The 18,801-nt window shown below is 42.9% G+C and overlaps 1 protein-coding gene across 10 annotated transcripts in view; it reads right to left on the bottom strand.

Annotated features, from left to right (window-relative positions):
• The window catches only part of mef2d (myocyte enhancer factor 2d), a 143,881-nt gene that overhangs the window by 3,667 nt on the left and 121,413 nt on the right, over positions 1–18,801 (bottom strand). For 5 of the 10 annotated variants that reach the window (XM_049582764.1, XM_049582763.1, XM_049582765.1 and 2 more), the window contains 4 exons: positions 14,819–14,936; positions 14,240–14,405; positions 11,743–11,811; positions 2,999–3,049 (listed from right to left, as the gene is read on the bottom strand). In XM_049582764.1, coding sequence (XP_049438721.1) covers positions 2,999–3,049; positions 11,743–11,811; positions 14,240–14,405; positions 14,819–14,936 — 404 coding nt within the window. The remainder of the gene's footprint in view (positions 1–2,998; positions 3,050–11,742; positions 11,812–14,239; positions 14,406–14,818; positions 14,937–18,801) is intronic. The other 5 variants (XM_049582770.1, XM_049582773.1, XM_049582769.1 and 2 more) reach the window with 3 other exon arrangements.

The following is an 18,801-nucleotide window of genomic DNA, read 5'->3' as shown; positions in this document are numbered from 1 at the left end:
CTACGCCATAAACTGACGTGCACCTCCCCAGAAATGTAACTACATGTTGTTGCGACGCAGATCTCCTGTCTGTTTCTGTAAGCTGAAACCATTTCCCTCAGTGGAAACAAAGCTTTGATTTACTTTAATTTCACAGATAAGAAACAATAAATTGTGAAGACAATAAAGCCTCCACAAAAATAGCATTTTAAGTCTTGTGTGTGATTTATCCTGGCTTCACATGGGTGGAGGAAATCACTGCTCATTGCTAGGCTAATTTATACAATGTTTTATTTGTTTGGAAAACGTTTTTAGTATAAGACAGTTGTTTTGTCGGTGAACTCTGTGAGCTGTAACATTACCTTTGTTAAATGCTGTCCCTGGCTTCATGTGTGTTTAATGTGTGTTTTGAATCAACTAAACTTTACAGGACTTCACAGAAACCCTGCTGCCAACTAGTGTTTTGGAGGTGTAACTGCAGAGTGACACAGACACACCACTGCATGAGAATAAATGCTCCCAATGGCACAGGCCACCTGTGTACTTTACAGCTCTGCATGGAGCTGACGCACAAGTATAAATCCTGCTTAAATCTTACACACCTCACCTGAAGTCAACTCACCAAAGCCTGTTGCTATTTCACTGTCATACATTTACGTCTGACCGCAGTCATACAAGTTTCGAAAAGATGACCCTGGTGTGAAGAACACGCTCCAGTATTTCATTAAGCTGCTGTGTGTGTGTGCCTTAAGATGCTCGGGATAAAGTCATGTGCTGCAAAGCTTACGTCTCTGTCTGTGTCTGTGCTTCTACCTGCCACGACTCTTTGATCAGCTCCTCCACCCTCACACTCAGCCTTCACCACCTCCTCCTGCCCTGCTGGCTGGAGGCTGACTCGAACCTGTCACTGAGGCTGACACCGGCTGTTGACGCTGCACTGTGGCTTGCTCCTTTGACGGTGTCGACAGGATTGTTCGGATAGTGCTCATTTTCTCTCTCTCTCTCTCTCCCTGCTTGACACGGTCGATCTGCATTTGAAGCTCCCAATTACAGCGTTTGGCCCCTCGGGTGTGTTCTAATATGTCATATCATGAGCCATCTGCAGCACTGTATCTCTAATATTCCCTCAATTACTGGCAGACTGAGAGGGGAATTTAAGATAGCGCTCCTCCAGGCGATCTGGGTCTGCGGGATTCAAATGTGCTCACTGTCTTGCTCCAATTCTGACACACACACACACACGCACACACACACGCACGCACACACACACACACACACTCTTGCTGTCTTACATACAAATGCTCCTTCCCTCCTGTACTCTCTCACAAACACACAAATCCCTTGGCAGCGGCGAGGCTCACTCCGTCTCTCGCTGTGCCCACTTCATCAAACCTGCGCGTCGTGGTTCAGGCCGGTGCAGGTAGATGGATGGCGGTGCCACGGGGGCGCCGTTGCTATGGCGAGAAAACGGCAGAGTCAGCGGGCCGGTGACAGTGATGAAGGCGAGAGCGGCAGGCTACCCCCGAGCGCTAACAGCACAGCGAGCGCAGCCAGAAGCAGACACTTGGTTACAGTGCAGTGTGATGAGATACAGCCGTGTTTCCCAAAATGCTCTGCTTCTCCAAGGACCAACAAGCTGCACAATAACTCTTCAATTTAATTCAAATCAGACAGATTCACTGAAGGAGTCATTTCCACAACAATGTGCTGCACATAATTAACAGTTTGTTGTTGAATTTGACAAATGACAGTCGGAGCTGTTTGCAGTCCAAACTGTAATTAGCTGTATTTGTATCTTTGCATATTTAAAGGGGCATTCCACCAACTTTACACATGGTTAGTATGAGGGATGAGTGAGTTTCACCATTAACTGTATGCATGTATGTACTTGAAATAGGCAGAGTTTAGACTGAAGTAGGGTGGAGTTTAAAAACTGTAGTGTAAGGGACCAAACCATGAGCTGTTATTTTAAGCCTGAAATTGATATGGATTTATCCGAAGTTGCTTTATTATTTCCTTCGTCATGAGTACGGATATCGACACTTTTTACTGAAACCCGAACTTGTAAAAAGTACACTATCTGTACTGGATACTCGTTTTATCCAAGCATTGAGCTTGAGGTATAAAGTAAAAAAAAGTTGGCTCTCTGTCGGGGACGACGGAGAAAAATGAGCAATGAAATTACTCTGATTGGCAGTTTAGCTGAGTACACAAGAAGAGAAATGGAAGTGAGGAAAGTAAACAAAGAGCTAAAGTCCAGAGTGAGTGAGACTGAAACAAACGTGTTACAGTACATAATGTCAGATTTTTTCTTTGACTCTTTGGCTGAGACATGGCAACATCAGCCGAACAGTGGCTTTGGTTGCTACTGGTTCTTTAATGACAGTTTGGGACAGTTCACCTCTAGACTGTTCTGGTGTAAGTTGCCAAGTGTTGGAGAGATCGACCATAGAGATGTCTGCCTTCTCTCCAGTATAATGGAACTAGAGCGCCAAAAATACATTTGAAAAACTCAACAGCTATGTCTTTTTCCAGAAATCATGACCGGGTTACTCAAGATAAGACCTATTTTCTTTCTGCCAAACTACATCCACCAAGAGTGCATCAACTGCTAGCTCACCCAGCACCACTGAGCCAGCTAACGATAAAGCTCAAGTCCTACAGGACAGAGGAAAAATATGTGTTTTTGATTTTGGGGTGAACTGTCCCTTAAAATGCAAAAACAGAAACAGGTAACATCACTTTGCATATTTGATAAATACATCTGTACTTTCAGTCATATAGTTTACTATACTTTCAATTTATTCCTAATCAAATGTTAATTTGTGATAATTGCCTCTGCCTGATTGCCCCCACAGGAATCATTCATGACTAATCTTCTTTAAGCTCTTTACATACTGAACATCTCTTCATTTCAGCAGTAAACTTGTGAAACTTAGCAGAGGTTCCTCAGAGCAGCAGATATTTTGGGACGGCAGCGTACTGTAGCTGTGTGGCTGAAGTGTAGAGAGTGCAGTACCAGCAGAGGCCCTCCTCCCTGCCAAAGAGCAAGTTGGACTGAGAGGCCAGGCTGTGGAGGGAGGTGGAAAAAGAGACAAGCAAGTTTTAAAAAAACGCTACAACAGCAGGGAAACAGTGGGACGGAGGCCAGTCATGGTCAGTCCAGACATGGTTACTACAGACAAAAAAAGAAAAGAAAAGGCTCCACAGCTGCTTCATGTTGTTGGAGGCAGAGCTGGTACGGCAGGAAGTGTTAGAGCCTGTGCTGACACAAATTTGATTGTCGTCCACACGCAATGCATTCTTACAGTCAGCTCCAATAAACTTCACTGGCTTTTCCTGAAATGGGAATGGGCCAATGGGAATCCTCAGTGCAGACTGTCACTAAAGGAATATACCTTAAGTTCTTAAATGGCTGTTGGGAACAGTGTCACTCCTGTTTGACTGGTGAATTTGGAGTGAAGTAATATTAGTATTTTGCAGTAATTTGCAGAATGCAGAATTGACCATGACAGCCACGACTGGACAGGCACAGCTAATTTAGTATTTCACACTTATTTCAGTATTTATGTTAAATGTATGTTTCTAAGAATCCAACATGTTTGGACCATCCAGCCAGCTCTCACTCTCAACTCGTCAAATACTGCCGCTTTGTCAGTGGAACACTGTGTCAGACATCAACGCACAGAGGCATCCTCTGTGGTGGTATAATACACATCCATGGATGTATCAAGAGAACTGGATACAGTGATGGACGAGGGGCCCAGTTCATTCCTGTGGGATTTGCGCAGTGGCGTATGAAGCCAAAACTGTTCAACTGTCGTATAAAATTACCTGGATGATCCGGGGATTATTGACACTACTTTCCGCACTATGTGGCCCACAGAGCATGAGACTAGAGGCTTTCGGCAGCTAAGTAGCTAACTTCCGCCGGCTGAATGATTAACTTCTGGTTTACCGCTCTGTTTAATTAAATGGGGATAAAATTATTTAATCTCGTGGCTCTTCTAGACTTTCCAAATGTTATCTGACTGAATGGATCAAATCCTGTCAGCGAAACAAGTCATTTTGTGGGGCTTGTGACACTGTGATTTAAAGATGTCTCTTTCCAAACGGAAGTCTAGGGGGAAAAGTCTTTATGGGCCCAACACGCTTCCTAGGGGACTGCATGCACCAGGCAGCGAGTGTTTCGTTCAGTGGGCAACGACTGCAGAAAAAGAGTGAGAAAGTCTGTGTAGGGAGGGTAGGATGGGTCAAACAAACTCTGGACTTTCACCCAGGAGCCCGCTGCTCGTGTTCTGTGTAAAACAAGAAGTCGATGAAGTTATTTCAATGACAACACAGTGTGCTAGTACATGCAGCATGTGTCAGTAGTGACGTGGTGTAAGACTACGTTAGTAGCAAGCGTACTTATTTTAGGCCAAACTATGATGTTTTTTTTCTGAACCACTGACTTTTGTTGCCTAGACTTAAGGAAGTAAACCTAAAAATGAAGTGTTGTACTTTCAAGTTTAATTTGAAAGAGATGTACACCATGGATACACATCTTGCTTTGCCTGAGGACCACTTTTGCAAAATGACAGAAGACCAGTTAAAAAACAAAAATGAAAAATGAATAAATAGCCTAGACTTCTGTCAAGATCCTCCTCTGGCACCATTTTGATATTTTGATTTTTTTTTTTTATAGTTTATCTACATTCAAAATACAAAATCGAATTCCCAGTGTAAATCAATTTATCACCATTTTGAATTAGAAAATGGTTGGTGGGCCATCTGGCACCCTGTTGTGGGCCAGATTTGGCTGGTGAGTATCACTGCTGTATGCATTTAACGAGCACCAACTGTTCATTTCCTGTGAAAACAGAAGTGTATTTTGGAAAGACACAATGTGGGTAACCAACATAAATGAAACGCTATCCCTGAACGTCCAAAATTGATGCAGGAGGGTACTTATAGCGCATCATATTTTGATGCCTAGGTCCACAGACAAAGCGGCAGTATTTGACGAGTTGGGATGAGAACATGTTGCAGCCATGTTGGACCATCTGATGCCATAAACCAACTAACAATTTTTTTCATTATTGATTAATCTGCCCAATAATTCATCAGTTATTCAATCAATCATTCTGTTATTAAAATGTCAGAAAACACAGAAACATGTCCTGCTGTGTAATTTCCAAGGTCTTCAAATAACATGTTAAAGCTTATTATCATGCATGACAAAGCAAATGTTAAAAAAATAAAACAATTATTTGATTATCAAAACAATACATTTTCTATTGATGAATGAATAAACTGTTAAAGCCTGATATTTAGCCTTTAAATGTGGGGCAAAGTAATCTGTGACCATCCTATACAGACTGTATGTTTGGTGCTAAATGAAAGGATTATCTCGTAGGTAGCAGGGAGCCTAATGAAGCGGCTGCTGGTTTTGACACTGTAGTTTCTAATCTGTATTCTGGGAAAACACCGACTCCTCTGGGGAGGTTTTACTGAACAGCCTCTGATAGCATGTGTGCATTGTGCCCTGCCGACAAACAGCGTGTCCTGTAAGCAATTTAGCAATGTGTGCACTTTCTGAAAATGCTTTTTTTTTCCTTCTCTGAAACCACAGCAGAGAGAGACGAGGTGAGAGAGACAGACTGAGAAAGACAGAATGTGTTTTTGTGGGCGAAAAACAAGAAGAAAGCGAGAAGAGCACTGGGCAGAAACTTCAGCCACCAATAAAACATTTTCTCCACTCTGTTAGCTCCTCGCTACGAACATGGATCAACTGGACAAAACAACAATGATACACAAGCAGACAACATCCCGAGAAGTTGTTTTGTTTATTTCCTGCTAAAGTGTCCCAAATGGAGGCTCCGTCTGCTGATAACACATCGACTCAGTGAGGAAACAAACAACAAATGGCATCCGGAGAGCCGTTCTATATAAACAGGCAAACAAGCTGAAAGCCAGGCTCTACAGGGAGCTGCTGTAGGTGGCAGCCGTGACATTAACATTTAGATTGGGCAGTGAGGGGAAGACGAAAGTCAACAGGTGTACGCTGAATTAAACCGAGTCTAACAAAAGAGCAGGAAATAAGGAGTGGAAGAGGACTGATTAAAAAGGGGGATGGGAGAGGGTGAGATGACACACATCATTTCCTCACAGAGCCCGTGGCGAGTGAAAGTGTGGACGACAGCGAAGGCGAGGCTCGCAGCCAAACCGTCATTCACTGTTTGATTGGAAGAGCTTGTTTGCTCGCTGTGAGGCCGCGCTGTGATGAAAAATCAAAAACAAGCCGGAGCAGTCTGGGCTGCAGAAGTGCCCACGTCTGCCCATGCTGTCCTAGGACGGCACGATTTTTCCGTTGTGCCGAGAGAACAGTTTGGTGTGCTGGGAAAGCTTCCCACATTTCTGTGGTGCTTGCTTGTTTTCAGTGACAGCGATTCTGTCATTCTGATCCCACACACAGCACAGAAAACCTGCCTGGTGTTCACTCCACTGTCAAACCTGAGAGCAGATCAAATTAAAGTTGTGCTTATTCACTCAAATCCTGATTATTGTTCCAAATGTTTTAAAGAATGCCTCGGCTATTTTAAGGCACAACAGATACGCTCAATAAAATCTTTTAATGCTTATAACTATGGCTGCAACTGACCAGTTTTTTCTGTAAATTAATTTACAGATTATTTTAACACAGTTAAGATTTTGGTCAACATGCGCAATGTCAGCAAGAACGAAAGGAAACCTTAGGATGGATTCTACATCTGAGAGCGTTGACACACTAAGCTGAGGATCGACTCTCGGTCAATGTCAGGTTGTTGGGTGGGCATCTGTCGCCTCTAGTTTTTGCGCATGTCCTGCACTGTTGCCGTCAGTCAGCCCTTGTCAGCTGTTTTATGGCCAATGCTGCATGTTAAATCGGACGCTGAGAATGAAATCACTCTGATTGGAAGTTCAGTGCAGAAGAAGAGAAACGGAAGTGAGTAAAGTAAACAACTAAAGTCAAGAGGGAGCGAGATCGAAACAAACTTCTTATATTAGGTAAGATTATGTTTTTCTCAATAGAGACAGTTTGATCGTGTTTTTGTTTGCTGGTGCACAGAAAATAATTTGTTCTTTCAAAATTATTCATGTGCTAACTAGTCATGGACGAAATTTCAAAACTTTACCATGATTTTTTAAGGACCCATAATAATTTTTGCCTGGCGTTTTTCAGACAAAACGGATTCAAACGGTACTCAAGCATAATTTAAAGCTAGTGGGCATTCATGAAAAGAGAAATGTAATTCGGGGAGAAAATTAAGAAACGTACGTGATGGTAAACAAAACGTATTGACGCATATTAGAGCTACATTAGGACAACATTAGGAAATAAACTTACTGTTATGTTACAACACATGGAACGCTATCCGTGGAAATATACTGCAACAATTTCTTTACACACAACAAATTTCCATGACTTAAATGTGATTTCCAGGTTTTCCATGACTGTTGGAATCCTGGATGCAGGGAACATGAGGTGACGCAATGGTCGGCCTTTGCTGCTGCTAGCTCTTTGATGCCATTTTGGATTGTCTGGACCTTTAAACTGGGAACAGACTACATTTCAACCCCCACTCCTGCGCTCTCAAGTGGTATCATCGCTGGCGCTACTGGTGCAAAGACAACTGGGTCTCTTTCTGTTCTACTCAGAGCCGAGCAACTACCAACGATACACTGCATTTTGTTTTCCACTGTTACTGAGGTTCAGTTCAGGATAATACAGAACTTACACTGATATTGATTTGGTAACTGGGGACAGCCACTGATAACTACCAGGTTGGTTGCACAGTGGCTGGTGCACTTCCTTTGTGCGGCAAGTGGAGCCTTTGAACTTTAGAATGAAATCCACATTTTTCCCACCAAAATAAGCTCGTCTATTTGGGTTTTTTAAATGTGGGAAAACGTGTTAAACATAGGTGACAGTGTGCTTTCCCATTGCCAATAGACCAGAGCTGTGTACGCGGCTCAGCAAACGAGTGTGCCCTCCTTTGTTTTTTTCTAGCGTGTCACAACTGTCGTCACAGACAGGCCAGAAAACAGGTAAGTAAACAGCAGAAAGCAGCATAGAGGCCAGTGAGAATGTTACGGCTGTTACTTCTTTTTTATTCCTCTTATTTATCCAGTCTCTCAAACTTGGTGCTGACTTTTGATTCTTGATCAATGTTCCAGCACTGCTTGGACAGAGACGGATCTCTGGAGGCCCGTCATTGCATTTTGCCAGCAAAGGGGCTAAAATTAGCACGTCCACCTGGGTGTTGTATTTCCATCACTGCTGATCAGAGTTGATTGGAGCTGCAGCTGATAAATACCCAGGACTACTGCAGAGTTATTTGTCCTGGGAGTGAATGCTGATTGTAACCTTTCCTATAAATACATCAGCCAAATGTTTGTGGGTTTTTTTCTAGTGGGAAGCTTTATAGGAAGCTGGTCTAAACGCTAAATTCTACTATTCTATAGCCATTACATTGTACAATTAACATTTACTTCATAATGAGAAGTTAGAGCAAAAAAACGTGTCTATTTCCACTTTAAGTGATAAAAATCTGAATGGAGAATGAAAATAAGCATTAGTTGTGACCCTGCTGTGGTTGCTATGTGAGTTAAGGACACGGGTGATATAAAAAACCCTCTCTGTTGCTCTCGGTAGTGAAACAGTAGTAGGATTGTTTCAGCTAATCGTGTTGAGGCAAAGAAGCGAGCGCTGGCTGCTTCTTCTCTCTCTGAGCGGTTTAACGGATCTGTTTGCTGAATGATTTCAGACAATCTGGACGGCCATTTGTTAACATTTACAAGGCGATATGAGGAGCTCTGCTGTGGATGAGTGTTAACTATATACTGCTTTTTCAAAGATGCTCAACCCCCCGGAGTCACAGCTGCTGTATACAATAACAAACAACCTATTTTCATATTTTCATGGACAATATTCAGCTTGTCAGACAGAGAAACAAATAACAGTCTCACTGCTGACAGCTCGCAGTATTTCAAGTGTCTTTTTAAAAAAAAAAACAAGTTTCTGTTATCTCCCTTTTTTATTGTGACAGAGATTCTGAGCAGCTGTAAAGTGTGTATCTGTAGCTCAGACTGTTCTGTACAAAAGAATATCAGCATTAAGAGGGCTGTCAAATGTTAAAGGATAACTTTTCCATTTTTCATTGACCTCATCTATCCAACTCATCTGGTGGAGTGTGACATAAAACAACATGTCTTTTATAGTGCTCTTTGGGCCCATCCCAATACCCCCCCTTAGCCCTACCCCTAGATTTGTGTGTTCCCGGAAGGGGTACGGGTGTCCCAATTCCTTTTTGCATGTAGGGGTAGGGGGCATAACAAGGGGTAGTGGGTATGAAACTAGCCCTTTCAGATGCTAGGGATTTCAGATGCTGACTTGCCAGCGAGGGGTAGACGTTGCCATGTCTACCACCGAGCAAAAGACCGGGAAAAAAGTTCATACATAGCTAACGTTACCGTCGTCAGGTTGCTTGTTAGCTAGCTAGCTAGCTCACACTATCTGGCGTCTGTCATCTGTCCTGTTCTGCAAAATTATCACACTGCAATAACTCGCCAGCGAGTGTAACTATGCTGCCTCGTAATGTTAGCTCGTTAGCTAGCTAGCAGAAGTCCCCTGTCGTCTGTCGTTCATCAAACGAAGCATGATGAATGCGGCAAACGCGATAGGTAGGATGAATGAGACTTCATTGTAGATGCTGGTTGGAAATGTAGATGGCTCGCAGCTTCCTGTTTAAAATAGTTACGTATGCGTGAACGTAACCGACACGGTGACGTAGTGAGTGTTGTCCCAGTTCCTAGGGAAAGATTTCTACCCCTCGCTGCTTCATTTTGAGGACCTAGGAGTAGTGGGTTTGGGATTTTGTGTCTCTGGAGGCTGCTTCAAAACCTGCTGTGAACCAGTGACGTCAGTGGTGCTCGTAAGAACTTCATGTTATTTGGGCTTGTATGTCTTTTCCCCACCTCTGGGTATCCAGGGGGCGCATGTGCATCCAAAAACAAATGATCCTTATTGTCAAACAAACTAGCTGTGTGTTCACTAAAAATACATCATTTATTATTAGTTCTGAGGACGTTATGTGTGAGGATATTTTTTACAGTGTATTAGCCGACTTGGATATTCAGGCAGGGTATTTAGCCGACCGAACTGAAGAACTACAGCGACTAGAAACAGTAACTGGTGGTGCCTTTGCTCACATTTCCCTCCGATGCCACAGAAACTGAATCATTCTGCTGCACTGAATTTCAGGGTTCAGTTTTTGTCGGATGCTGTCGCCGTCTACAAACCAGAGAAAGCTTGTGTGTGTGTTACTATGCATGAAAGTCTCGCTCTTCACTCGGACAGAGGTGTACTGGACTTTTTGCTATGGAAACAGGTTTTGCGCATAAACGATGACGTACCGGCACACAGATCCTCAAATGTGGCCCTTGACATATGGAAATGTTTCAGCCAGAGTTCGTGACTGAAATGCTGCTGGACAACTACTTCCCAAAAGCCCTTCACACGCCTCATTCCCATACACACGGAGAATGACGCGGTGGTCTCCTTCCAGCTATTTCCGACAGTACTCTTAAAATTAAACTTCTTTTTTGTTGTCTCTTCTTCAAGATGGCTAGATATGCTGTGAACGCTGATGAAATGCTAACCAGTGTTCTCCCAAGAGCTGACAGGTTTATCAGGAATCTGTCCATGGTCAGTTGTTGAGTGCCAGTTCAGTGTGTTGTTGTTTACAGTGGGCATAAGACGCTCTCTTATGACGTCATCTCATGGCGCACTCTTCTTCTACGGGGGTGTTTTTATTTTGTTCATTTTTCACGAGAAGCGCCATCTACTGCTCTTCCTGTTGACTCCCAATAATCGCAAAACAGTAACGGATGGAAACGGGCATGAATTCGCATTTTCTTTTGCACATTTTCACAAAATTTGCTCAAAAATTTCGATACATTTGGATGGAAACCCCACTACTGACTGGATATCCCCTTGAAATGCAGCAAATTTCTCCTTTAAAATGCTCGTTGTGTGTGTACAGCTACCAGAAATCATCAGAGTTAGAGCAGACCCACAAGTGTTACAGACTGTTAACTGATTATCAAATTCCAAACTGCATTTCAGTTAATGTGATCTATCTAAATAACTGGCTCTGACAGCTATGCTACATCTAAATTATTCTGTTTAGTCGTGCCACTGTAGGTATCCTGGGCCTACATGTGTCTGAGGAATTGAAGTCTATGTCTGTCTGTCTGCTGACAGTGACAGCTAAATGGCTAAAAAGTTAAATTTTAATGCAGTAAGCATGTCAGTGGCACACAGCTGTGCACCAGGACGCTGTTTGGTAGTGAAAGCAGCACCCAGAGACTGTAGCGAGGCACTGCTGCTGTCACACTGCAGCGTCTTCCTCTTTGTTCATGACACTTCCAAAGAGCTTCAGATCTGAGCTTAAGGTGGCACGAAGACTCTAACAACCACACGGGTAAACTGATCATCTGGAACTGACGAAACTGAAGGAGCCATGAAGTTGAGACACAGTGGAGCAACAACACGCATCACATCCAACATACACATGGAAAGAAAAGGTTAGGTATCATGTTTGTCATGTAATTGCATCTCTTCTGTTACTTATTTTTGGGTTATTTTGGTTCTGTACTTAGTCTGTGAGCAGCAGAATGACTTGACACATAAAAGGCATGGCAGAGCTGCATAGGGCCAGATGCTATCATGTCATTCACCTCAGGTTAGCAGCAAAAGTGGAGATGCAGTTAACCATCTCCGCACTCTGTTTCTCTGCACCCCACATGCTGTGGAGAAAAAGGGGGGGGAGGGAGGACAAAACAAGAGGCAGTTACAAGCCGCTCCCCCATCCACAGGTTAGCCTAGCACAGCCACACAAAGACTTAGCGCTATCGGCTAAACATGAGCCTGACAGAGCTCAGGCGAGGTTAGCTGTGGAGACGTCAAAATAATCTACAAACATTTCAAACTTCTGGAGATTTCTACCAAAGGCAGCTCCCACCTTCCTGTGATGTGCTAACAGAGAGTAGACAAAATAAAGTAAACACCTCACTGGCAAAAACTCCATCACTGAAATAACTTTATCACAAAACCCTGACAGGAGCGGGTCAGAATAATCTGAATTTATCTGCTATAAAAAACTGTTTTTAAAGCAGCATGAGACATTTAAAAGAAGTAAGAAAACCTGGAAAATATGTAGGAAATTGTCAAAGGAAACACAGTTAAAAAAAACATAACGTCATTCATTAAAAAGCAGTACAAATTAAAGGTGACAAATGCTGCTAAATGGCATCCAACCTCATGTGACCCACCTGTCCAGCTGTAGTTGGCTGCAGTGTTTTTCATCTTTTTTTCAGAAAATGTTATTATTTCACCTGTTCCCTGAATGTTACTGGCTGAAACTTAAGTAAACCTCTACAGACCTGACATGAGGTGCCTCCAGTTAAATAACCAGGAGCTCAACAGGATTATTTGATATGTTTCAGTGGAGCCAAGAGTTGAGTTGACGTCTACAACTCAAAGCACGACAGAAATGTTCACTGTGGTGACTTGTTTGAATCAGCTCAGGCTAAACTGAACATTCTCGGCCCTGCACACCCACACAGGTGTTTCCAGTCCTTCTGATACATTTTATCAAGGATGCACCTGAAACTAACTTGTGTGAACTTGGTTTGACACAAACCCAGTAGTATTCTGCATCAACCAGAGGTGATGGGGAGAGTTTGAGCCACTTTAACAACTGTTAGAGCTCTGATCGTGTAGGCATGGGGAAAAATTGATACAGCATACTATTGCGATATCTCAGTGTTCCCACACATTTTCATGGACAAAATGAGTTTTCTAAGACCCAGAATAACATTTTTATTTCTGAAAAACACACACTTCCAATCCACTATTTCCAATCTTTGCTGAGCAACAGATTTGTGTAAAAGGAATTAAAGGCCTGTCCCATGTGGACATCTGTCCCTAATATACGCCTGTTGAGTTCAGTGATTTAAGCAAATACTAGCCTGGGCTACAGTAATTTGCCTCATTTGACATTGTATGTCCGTCAGTGCGTCTATTGCGCATCATAATACCGCACACTCATACCATCATACATGACATATTGGTGTTTATTATGTCTTTAGTTTCTGATAATAACTTCAGTTGTTCTTTTATCTCAGACATGTTAGGATGTTACATATCTTGACATGTTTCAGCAGAAACTTCCGCCTTCCTCAGAAGTGTCACTTGATGGTGGTTGTGACACGTCTTTATCAGCTGATCTGTAAATCAGCTGATGTTAGGGAGGCGTGACCGTCACGCCTCCTACTGTCCGTCTGCTGCCTCTCCAGGACGCTGCCCCAGGTGTGTCAGTTTCTGACAGGATGGTCACACGTTCCTAATATCAGCTGATTGATAGATCAGCTGATAAAGATGCGTCACAACCACCACCAAGTGACACTTCTGAGGAAGGCGGAAGTTTCTGCTGAAATATGTCAAGGTATGTAACATCCTAATACATGTCTGAGATAAAAGAACAACTAAAGTCTTTATCATATATGACAGTTTCCACTGTGCATGAGCACACTGCATCGTGGAGTTTGAACTGCAGAGTCAGGACGTGAGCTCATACTCTGTTCTGAGAAAGGCCCGTCGCCCTGAGGAGGACTGAGGAACTGAAAACACCTGTGCAGGTGGGCCAGAGGTGCAAAGAGTTTCCAGACCCTCTCAGTGGCAGGGACGAAATGGGGACACCTGTAGTCTGTTTATCTGAGGTGGTCCTGAGTGCATCCTGAACAGTCAATTTATTCTCTAGCTGACATCACATCCTTGCTGTCACTTACTCGTTGGCCAATTAAGAAGAGCAATGCAGTCAGAACTTCTTCTTTTGAGGCTCTCAGAGTAAGAATCCTGTGTGTCTGTGTGTAACACAACTAGCAGCTACCAGGAGCTAAATCAGAGTGGGACTCCAGTGGGAGTCGGAGCTGAGCGGGGGGGAAGTATCTAGGTCACCACAAAGATGAATCAACCACAGCTGGGGTGATGCTACAGCTCCGTATGGGAGAGGTGCTTCCAGTGTTTTATGTGTTACGGCTGGTGAGCTGAATCAGCTGACCTGCACGGCGCTGATAAAAGTCTATGTGTTTGTCTATATGTTCGAGGGGAAAGGTCAAAGGTCAGCAAATAATCGGATTTATGAGTTTATTGAATGAAGAAAAAGGAGCTTACACCAAGTTACTGAGCGACGCCAGGCCGGGCTGCTGCTGCTGCTGCTGTTGTTGCTGGGAGACTGCTGGTTGCTGTTGCTGTTGCCAGGCAGCCATGTTGCCAGGCACCAGCCCTGGTGGTGTGAACGTCTGGAGCGCTGTGAGATCTGCACTCGTCAGCTGGTACTCTGAGATTAACGGATGGAGGGAGAAAGAGGGAGGAAGGAGGAGGGGGGAGGGGGATTGTTTTACATCATACAACTTTCTGGCGCATCAATATTAATCAGGGCTAATCCATATTAATGGAGACCTTTGAAGTGGAATCATTCCAGAAGCTCTCACACAATGAACAAAGTGAATATTCATAGTGGTTTGTGGCATCACACTGCGAGATTTTCAAGTGTTCCTACACGACACTTAAGATATTTCATGATATAATGCAGACTAGATCTTTTACTCGTCTTGATGTTTAATCTTTTCCATCTTTTTTAATTCGGTCCTGGTGGATGTGGTGTTTTAATTTCTGGCCCTGATGGAAACAGACAGATTCAGTCCTGTGTTGCTGTGGGTGGGGAAGGCAGCGTTGCCTTCGCTGTCTTACCAGTGTTGTAGGCTGTCTGCATGCCGGAGAAGGGCGCTAGGAGACTGGGGGTTGCCACGGAGACCACTGGCGTGGTGAGCGACTGCGCCACCTGGGAGCCACCTAGCCGCTGAGCATTCTGGGAAGACAGAGAGATGGATGGCGGACATTGAACATCGAGATACAGGAAGTGGAGGAGGTTACTGCTACAGTGGTTTCTGAGGATGGGGTCTGGGGTCCTTTAGGAGGCCAGAGGGTGGTTCTAAAGGGTCTCAAGCTGAATACAGACCTAATCACTGTGACGCTAACAACAATAATCACTCCTGGGTAGAGAACTAGCAGCTGATTTGAATTTTTTAAGATGTGTTAAATCAGCAAACTTGTTTGTTTTTGTTGTCATTTTCCACAGTCAGTGTAACATTCAAAGATATGTAGTTAAACACGGTGGTTTGAATGTTTCTGCTGTGCTTATTTTATGTACTTAGTTGCTCTGCTAATGTTTTGAGTAACTAAATCTATCCGCACAGAAGTGAAACAATGCACCGCTGTACTGTAGATGGGGCCGCAGCAAAACATATTTAACAGGGATGCACGATAATATCGGCACGTCATTGGTATTGGCCAATGTCAGCTTTAAAATGAACTATTAGAATCCGCCAACATGCTTATTTTTTATTTATGCTTATTTTGCAAGATGAATTAATATTACATACATTTCAATGTATTGTATTTCACTTCTCAATATGCTGGTGGGCCGTCACGATAAAATTATGCATGTATAATATGATGTTAATTCCACTATAGTAGAAACTTGATGTTACAAAAATGAGGTGGGGGAAAAAGTGGATCAATCCATATCAGTTATTGGCCAAATTAGTTGTTATATATCATCATATCAGCAAAAAAATCCAGTATCATGCATCCCTAACATTTGAGCCACCTAAGAAAAATCAGTATCAGTGCAAGTGTGCACTATATTTGAATATCTGCTCTGTTTTACCTTACACACTAACACATGATGCTGCGGTGGACCAACAACTCCAGTGTTCTGCTAAATAAAATTACTGCTTTTGTCAGTGGAGTTTGGTGGCTTTGACATAACAGCTTCAATTCTCTGTCAGAAAAGACGTCTGATGGCGAGAAAAAGTGGTGAAAATATTGTCAATATAGCGTACACTGATATGGATATCGACTCTTTTTGTGGACCTTTTTTAGGTGGCTAAAAACTCATCAAGTAAGACAGTGTTTGCTCAACACTCTGATTTGGTCTTTAAAAACAAATCCAATATAAAGATGTATAAATTTCACACTCAGAAGAGTGATCTGCATCTGCTTAATTTATGCTTAATATTTGCAATTTTCCAGTAGATTATATCTGAAAGGGTCTTGTGTCAAAATCTTAAAGGCATGCTGTAGCCGTATTTCAATGAGCTTTGTGTAATAACAATGTGTAAATGAACTATTTTAAACTTCCTGCCAGCGCCTGGATCTTTCTGATTTTTCTGCGAGTTGGCAAATAAGCAGATTTCTTCGGCTGTTACTTGAACTACAGATTGTACTTCCTCCTTTTTCTTTTTTACGCAGACACAAAGAGTACAGAGGTGGATCCCGAGCCAGCCCTCACACTCACATCACTCTCAGATCAAACGTTAAATGGTAACCGATCAAATATAAACTACGATTTTATTCAAATTCTCCTCTAAAATGTTTTCATGAACGTATTTTAGCTCAACGTTTGTTACCAGTCAGCTGGTGGCTGTTTGTTTCTAGACAGGCAACAGCCATTACATCATCGACCAGCAGGAGCAGCTGTTTGATGGCTGTTTGTTTTGCAACCTTTCCTGAACCTCAGTGTAAGGCTGCACAATTAATCAAACATTAATCAGGATTTTGGTTTTCCACAATTAAATGGACATGATCAGCTGCGATATTGATGTTTCAAATGCGCGCTCTGCTCATAGAGAACTTCTCTGCACATCAAATCAAGTGCTCCCTAAAATAACAGCAGCCTCTGCTTTGGGGGAGCTGTCCTCTGCGCCTGCACTCTGCAGCTGCTGCAGTCTATGAACAACTATCCTGAATCTTGCAGCTGCAGCAAAAATCATCCGTTCATCAATCACCATCATTCGTTGTTTGGAAGTATGGCCAAGTATGGCTCGTATGAACATCTAGACATGTATTATTTCCAAACCATTTTCAAGCCTGAAACACAGTTTTCTCTAATTTCATAACTTTTCCAGGGTTTTCACGACCACTGGAACCCGGCATATAACAAGATTTGAAAAGCCTGTAATTGTGTGAATGCTCTGGCATAAGATGCTAAAACATTTACATCTAAACCTTCTCTGTCTTGGATCTTTGGATCCAGTGTTGCAGCTTCATGTCGTGAGAAAACCTGGTCTGAGTTCCACAAGATTTGCGCCTTTTTCTCCTTATATGGGCTGAGTGTTGGAGTTCACGGCACATGACTTCATCCATTTTCAACAGCAATAATGATAATGGTTAGCATGTGCTTTCCACTGTACAGCAGAGTGGATGCAGAGACCTCGGTAATGTGACTGAGAACAATTTAATTACACTATTACTACTGAAATATTTCACTGTAAACACAGCTTGTTTCACTTCGAGTTGGAATTAAAAACAAATACATTATGCTGCGATTTAATTGATTCCTTTTCTTTATAAAGCTGAAGTGCAGCAACTCTAATTAACTCTCCACCCTCAGTTTCCCTGCCACATCTGAAGTTTTATGGGCAGACTAAATAAAGAGAAATATTCTAAAACAAATCCACCAGAGCAGTAATAACTCCAGAGTGACATAATGAAGTGTTACATCACTTCACTTTGCCTGTGCAGGCCAGTGGAAGATGTTTTATGCATCGTGCCACAGTCAGAAGCGTTTCTGCTCCCTGTGAGAAAAATCCAAGCACCTCAGTTCTCTCTGAGGCGTTTAACTTTTCGGTGACACTTTAACATCTGCGTGCAAGATGAGAAGTGTCTCGCATCTCAAGGCGGCGTTGGCACGGCAACGCTGTCGCCGGGGCCGGGCGCTTGTGAGATGTAGCGTCACGGTGGAAGGTGTTATGAGAGGCATCGCTGTGCTGGAGAATCATGCTGACAGGAACGCATGCATCGACGAGGCTGACAGACGAGAGATGAGCAGAGATGATGTGTGTTTGTATTGGGAAAGTGTGTGAATGTGTGCAGAGAGGTATGCGAGGAATGAATACACAATGTGAGGTGTTTGTTTTGAGGTGTGTGTGTGTATTTATGCAGAGAAATATGCATGAACACATGTCAGCATGCATGAGTGTGTGGGTGTAGGAGTGAAAGGGTCAAACTCCAGCATGTCCGCCTGTGTTCCAGGTTGGAGACTTTGTGATCGTTCTTCGCTCTGATCCTCGGAGCGTCGACACGCAGATGAAACCAAACATGCACATGCTGAGCAGCTTCCACACACAGCGGAGAGTCAGCTGGTCGCTCCGGTTCCCTCAGTATCTCCTCTACGGTCTGTTTGTGCTGCACAAATGCCACTTTAAGCCCCATTGTACCAGCACTATATTAACGCACACTAGTTTTTTATCATTGTTTTTTTTTATGTGTTTTCAAAGGTCCAGCATGTAGGATTTAGGGGGATATATTGGCACAAATTAAAGATAATATCAGGGTTGGAAATTAGCACCAACTTTTAAGCAGGTAAGGAAGTCAAAGTCATAGTTTAACATTTTGGGAAATATGCTTATTTGTTTTCTTGAGTTAAATGTACACTAAGCATGACGCTAGTCCAAACTAAGACACAGTCTGGCTCATAACTTGTTTTTACACTTTGGTTCATCTACAGATTAAACAAATGAGACACGTGTTAATAAGTGAGCGTCAGACAGGGTGTCTACAGGTATCACACACTTCAGTTTGATGCTTTTTAAGCCCTCTTAAAGATAATCTTTAACCAAATTTAGGACTGATTTCTGGACAAATCCTCTTTGTCTTATTCAAGCACTCCA

Source organism: Epinephelus fuscoguttatus, linkage group LG8, assembly GCF_011397635.1.
Source record: "Epinephelus fuscoguttatus linkage group LG8, E.fuscoguttatus.final_Chr_v1".
In the NCBI taxonomy this organism is placed as follows: Eukaryota; Metazoa; Chordata; class Actinopteri; order Perciformes; family Serranidae; genus Epinephelus; species Epinephelus fuscoguttatus.
Note: the sequence above shows the minus strand (reverse complement) of the source record. Positions and strands in the feature narration are given on the sequence as shown.